The sequence below is a fragment of the Malaya genurostris genome, chromosome 2 (assembly GCF_030247185.1).
Source record: "Malaya genurostris strain Urasoe2022 chromosome 2, Malgen_1.1, whole genome shotgun sequence".
NCBI lineage: Eukaryota > Metazoa > Arthropoda > Insecta > Diptera > Culicidae > Malaya > Malaya genurostris.
This window is the reverse complement of record NC_080571.1, coordinates 112128501-112135061: the sequence shown is the minus strand read 5'-3', so window position 1 is coordinate 112135061 and position 6561 is coordinate 112128501. Positions and strand designations below refer to the sequence as shown.

The 6561-nt window shown below is 36.3% G+C and overlaps 1 protein-coding gene across 2 annotated transcripts in view; it reads left to right on the top strand.

Annotated features, from left to right (window-relative positions):
* The first annotated feature begins 5517 nt into the window (after window positions 1-5517).
* Window positions 5518-6561, top strand: part of LOC131427963 (acetylcholine receptor subunit beta-like 2) — a 37443-nt gene continuing 36399 nt past the window's right edge. For both annotated transcript variants that reach the window (XM_058591570.1, XM_058591569.1), the window contains exons 1-3: window positions 5518-5745; window positions 5801-6312; window positions 6374-6506. In XM_058591570.1, coding sequence (XP_058447553.1) covers window positions 5673-5745; window positions 5801-6312; window positions 6374-6506 — 718 coding nt within the window. In that variant the 5' untranslated portion in view covers window positions 5518-5672. The remainder of the gene's footprint in view (window positions 5746-5800; window positions 6313-6373; window positions 6507-6561) is intronic.

Sequence of the window (6561 nt, the reverse complement as noted above, 5' to 3'; positions counted from 1 at the left end):
GTAAAAGCAAAGCCTTGGGCATTACACATTCCCTATTTGTGAAATTCGTTCTGCCTTTCTGTTTCATTCCTCCCTTTGAATTGCCTTTCTGTTTCAACAGACTTCGTAGCCGATTCAGCGTCAAAAAGCAACTGAATTATTAATATGAATTAGCTCTAGGCATAAAAATACTCCGAGTTGGCGGTTCCATGCATACCGCGGTGCTCTTACAAGCCAGTTATCGTATGTTCGAGCTCCTATCTGGAAGGATTTTTAGTGTCAGTAGGATCGTAGCGTCAGACATTCAATGGTCGATCGGCTGCGAAGTCTGTCAAAAAAGGTCAAATTCCACAAAAGGAATATAATCACCCCAATTCTGTACGTCGATCGATTCGAAATATTCCGATCGAATGTGCTATTTCCATTCTGCATTCCGTTCGAGTTGGGTATGAACTCGAATATCATTCGTTCTAGTTGTTCAATTTTCGAACATTACTCGATCGACTTGCGTACGTATTACTTTTGTTCGGTTCAGAATTGTTCTAATTTGTTTATACAAGTGTGACGGTTTCGTTTACTAAGAAATTAATAATATAAATAATATAGAAACCAGAGCAGTTTGGATTTCGTCATGAACATTCAACTACTCATCAACTTGTCAGAGTAACAAACATGACAAAAGCAAATAAATCTTCTGGGTTATCCACAGGAGTTGCTCTTCTAGACATAGAAAAAGCATTCGACAGTGTTTGGCACAAAGGTTTAATAGCAAAAATTTCTGATTTCTAGTTTGCTATTTATTTGATCAAAATGATTCAAAATTATTTAACTGATCGTACTCTTCAGGTTAGTTATCAGAATTGTAAATCTGAATTGCTACCCGTACGAGCAGGTGTTCCGCAGGGTTCGAGCGTAGCTCCAATCTTGTATAATATTTTCACTTCTGATCGTCCAAATCTACCCGTTGGTTGTCAGAACTCGCTATTCTGTGACGACACAAGTCTGTTAGCCACAGGTAGAAATCCAATGTCGTTTTCGCTTGAGAAAACTGAAACTGACCCTGGGTAGTTTCATCAAACAAACACTTTCCACGAAACTGTGTTGATTTCGCATTTAGCAACGGGGGTTTGAGCAAACCTGATATAAAAACCAGGTTCGAAACTGACTCGATTTTCAGTTCAACCACGTTGAAACTAGGTTCGAAACTGGCTTCAAACAAACGGTTTGGCCGCAGTTAGAGTGAAAATTGGGTTAGGTTTGGCATCAAGCGAAAACGACATAAGAGTGATCTGCAGTCGCCTACAAAAAGTTTAAATATTTTCAGTGATTATCTGTCAAAATGGAAAATTAAACCAAATGCAGCATGTTCGAAATTTCTAGTGTTCCCCTACGAGAGTCGATCGAATCATACAGGTCGAACGGAATAAAAAAAGTAAAATTCGAACTCGAACGAAAGTGTAGATTCGTTCGTATAACAAATCCGTCGGCCTACGTAGTCTCATTTTTTTTTAATTTTTCAAGCAATTTACTTAGTTCAATTAGCCGGCCGCGCGTTTCCTTCGATTGATCAATTGCGTTTTCAACCAAATACATGATGCTTGAGAGCAGAATTGCAATTTTTCACGTCGAATGACATTGACAGCCTGACTAAAAACATCGCCGACTGTAGAAAAGTAGAAGTATACTCAAAGACAGACTACTCTATTGTTTTCTCTTTCATTATTCTATTTCCTATCGAAGTGAAAAAATAAAAGAGAGTACTAACATAAACATACATTGATGAAGCTCATTATTTTTTGCAAAAAGTTATTCATATTTTTGTTCTGACGTAAAGTATTTGTCAGTGTGGTTTCTTCTAACCAAAAAAGGATTTGAAAAATCAAAATGATTGAAATTGCGAAAGTAAAGATTTGACTAAAAATACATCCCAGAGGTTGAAATCGAACCCAGCAACTATTTCCACCCATAAAATTGTTGATATTAATTTTGCAATAATTATGGTTTCGTTTTTACTGGTCTGTTAAATAAGAACGGCTGTTATATACTGCCCAACGTTTCGACCACTGTTTATGGTCCTTTTCAAGGGAAACTGTAAGTTTATTGGTTATAGAAGATATTACAAAAACTTTAAAACTGTGTGTAACTAACTATCTTATCGTTCCTCGTCTATAAATCGTATGCTCACGAACGGTTGTTTACATAATATGTTATTTAAATCACATGTGCTTTCTTATCGTTCATCCAGTGAAGCTGTTTGAGATTTATTTTATATCTTTACCTCTTGTATATCTTGAATAACTAAGACTTTATGACAACGTTACTGGATCAGATTTTAATTATTCTTATTACAGAATGTAAGCCATTTAGTAACCTTTCACTGAAAAATTATTAAAAAAATTGTGACAAAGAAAAGTCTACGTAGATTTTCTAGGAGGGGGGGGTGGGGGTTTAATGGAAAGGTCTATATTATATTATTTATATAATAATTTTTTAGAACGGGTTTGGGTTTGGCGAGTAGGTGTGAATATGTTTTGAATTTGTTTTCTCATGTAGAAAACTCAACTTCGGCCATATCGGTCTTCAATTTCTGGGACACATCAATTTGTCTGCAACCGATTTAGCTAGTTTTGTCCAATATTTTCGGAAATTTTCTATAGTTGTAGGTTGTTTATATTCACCCGATTCTGTATTATGTTCGATCGAATACGAAATTTTGCATTCTGTAGCTGTAGGGGTGATTGAGAGAGTTCTTTCTTCACGAGAGCCCAATACCGCTCGATCGATTACAGCTTTCGGCAGTTAGGTTAGGATTCACCTCTTTCGGTACAACATGGACTCCATTCGTTTTATACCATTCCAAAACATTTTTGGCGCAATGACAAGATGCCAAATCAGTTCAGAACAGCGAAGGAACGTAAAAGCTGCGTAGAAATGGAAATAATTGCTTCTTTAGGCATTCTTCACGGTATATTTCCATGGGTAGTGATGAAGCTTTGGTGTTTTTGTGGGGTTTTGTTTAATAACATTTTTTATTTCAGCTTTTTTTTATTACAAACAAAATGTATTTTTACTGGATCTTGTTGTGATTCTTTTTTTTTTTTTTTTGGGAGAGGCACTCTCATCTCTTTCTAGTGAATTTAGGGGTAGTTGTTCATAATTTACGTCCTCGTCGTTTGATTCGATATCACTGTTGTTGATGGAATCATCGTTTTGATTTTTGTCTAATTGCTATTATTCATCCGGATGGTTATTTATAATTGAAGAAATGTGAAAAATTATTTCGGGAACACTAGTTTAATTAGTGAAACTCATAGAAAATTGTGTGATGTTTTTGGTGTTGATGAACAGCCCACTAAACGCACCATTCGACGAGTGATGGATAAATTTCGCACGGATTACACTTTATTGGACCTTAAACTAACTCGTGCTCAAACTGAGCGTTATGAAGCCACAAACGCTACTGTTAAGAAGAGTGTTTCGGAAGACCCGAATTTGTCGATTCGTCAGCGCGCATCACAAGGAAATTTTTGCAAAAAAAGCCTTGGCCTACATCTATACAAGATCCCGTTGGCTCAGGGATTAAAGCTGCTTGATCATAGTTACCGTCGAATACTAGGCATTGGTGAAGATGACCGAAGATCTATCATTTTACCGCAAATTTGTGTTAACTGACGAGTTGCATTTTTCGTTCAATGGGTCTGTGAATAAACAAAATTTCGATTCTTGGAGCAAGAGAAATCCTCACGAAGTTCTCGATACACCATTAACCCACCAAATGCACTGTTTAGTGCAGAATTCACACTGGTGGCATCATCGGTCCTTATTTCTATGATTTTTTCATCAATATATTTCTTTGAAAATAAGGAGGGACTCAATGTCGCGGTTAATTGGCCTTGAAAGTCACGAATTGATCTTTCAAATGAAACTAAAAATTTGTTCTAAAGTTTACATATTGGTGCGATTTATTGAAAAATAAATCGTACACATTACATTCCTAAACCACTGAAATTGTCACTTTTGAACTCCCCGCCCCCCTCGAAAACTCCCGTAATTCGTTTTCGTAGGATTTTACAAATTATTTTGGAATTTGCGTACCAAATTAGATCACAGGGAAGATACTGGAGTTCTATTTAATTGGACTGTCTTCTTCAGAGTTGGGCTTTATCACATATTAAATAGTTCAATTGGAAGAACGATTGTATAAGTTTGAAAAAAAATGCGAATTCCACCTAAAAGGATTTTTTCATAAGTTGTCATCTCCATTATTTTCATCCAACTGTCGTTTTCTAGTGTGTCTTTCGTTGGGAATTGCTAAAAAGCTAAACTGAAAACTATACTCTAAACAACATATCACAAATCTGGTTTGTAGATGTTTGCTTGCGGTATAATATCGCATCTTTAGTCTAAAGATAACATAAAACCAATCGAAATAAATCTAAACAAATTTATGAGTGACCCCCTCCCCCTTCGTAGATAAATGAAAACTTTTGATAAACTTCTTCCTCTTCTAAGTTTTGTTAACAAAGTGGTCATCTGGAGCCGGTGTCGAGGAAATAGCATTGTCCTTGAGTGTTGATATCGTCTTGTTTAGTTACTCGTAGGGCTTACCACAGTAAGCAGCTTTCTTACGATATTGACATGTAGTCAGCTAATGGTCGTATGAGACAAGTGATTTAAATGGAGATTTGTGTCATGATCGAACGTCACAAAAGAAGGTATTGCCTTTTTGGAGTACTTGCGTAACAAACATATGCCATTGATAATAACGAGGAAAAAAATCATTTACTGTTTTTTCTCTATGGAAAATTTTTTCGTATTGCAGCATGGATCGTCAAATGAATTCATCGGTATAGGCCAATGGAAGATCGGTCACGCATACATCTCTAGATTGATCCTCCATGTACACTGGTATGTTTTCATTCTCCAAGTATTGTTTGTTGTGCAGTCTTAAACAAATTCAATAGATTTACACTACATATAGAACTGAATTTAGACTACGCTATTCGTCTTATTTAGCTACAGTGAATTAACCTGTTTTAATTCGAGATGAATTCATTCTTTAACCATGGACTCAATTTCTTGTATGAAACTTCAAAAGTGAGCCCGTTTGAAGGTAACAATGGTGGTATTTTAGTCGTTTTAGCGACAATCTCTTTTGTTTGTAAGGTTCATTCATATCAACATCGTCTTATTGTGCACACGCTGTAAAAATTTAACCGGTTTATTTTGTTGACTGTTTTGAAAGCGGTACATAGGTTTCAATGGAATGAAACCATTTTATCAATTGATGTAAATACATCGATATTTACAAATACATAAAATCGGTGAACAACAAACTTTCTCACTGTAAGCAATTACTTTCTATGATATTATTATGATATTGTAAAGAAGAAAGCACGTTGCCACAACCAACAGGTAGCACGTGTATAAGCAGAATCACGTGCATTGATGCTTTGTTTTGTAAACAAACGCATGCGCATCCGACGCGCACGGGAGTGTAAATTTGTTTCTCTCTCACAACTATTGATTTTTCATGTTCCTTAGATTTTACAGCATCTTTCTGCAGTTTTCATACTACAGCATCCTTGTCCAAAGAACTCGCCCTATTAAATCAACATTTTTTTATCATTTTGAGATCGTTATAACCATGAATTGTTAACAATACGGGTGGATGTAAGTATAAGACTGCAGCAATGGGAAGTTACATGAAATTTGTGAATCTTAAACTGTGTCTTTTCGGATTAATAGCAACGAGTTACGCCCAAGGTAATCTATTCAAGCAACTGTTTAGTTTCATAATAACCAAATCCGATTTTCATAGCATCTGTCGTCCACATCGAAGCCAATCCTGATGCGAAAAGATTGTACGATGATCTATTAAGTAACTATAACCGCCTGATTCGTCCGGTAGTGAATAATACTGAGACTCTAACGGTATGGCTTGGGCTTAAGTTGTCTCAGCTGATAGAAGTCAGTCTTCGTAATCAGGTTATGACAACTAATCTTTGGGTAAAGCAAAAATGGTTTGATTACAAGTTGAAATGGGATCCGGAAGAATACGGTGGCGTGGAAATGTTGTACGTACCATCGGAGCAAATCTGGCTCCCTGACATTGTATTGTATAATAATTGGGACGGAAACTACGAGGTGACTCTGATGACTAAAGCCACCTTAAAGTACACCGGGGAAGTGTTCTGGGAGCCCCCGGCAATCTATAAATCATCTTGTGAAATGAATGTAGAATACTTTCCATATGATGAACAAACGTGCCTGATGAAATTTGGTTCATGGACCTACAATGGAGCTCAAGTGGAATTGAGACATTTAGATCAGGTAGAATGATAATGTTTGATTGTTTTTTTTATTTTTTACAAATAGCATTATTTATGGATAGGTTCCTGGAAGTAATCTGGTTCCAATTGGTATTGATTTAAGTGAGTTCTACCTCTCTGTAGAATGGGATATGTTGGAAATACCTGCCAGTCGTAATGAAGAATACTACCCTTGCTGTCCTGAGCCTTTTTCTGGTGAGTAGTCATCACTGTGAATGGCGTTTGTTTCTAATTTTCTAATTCTGTTTGC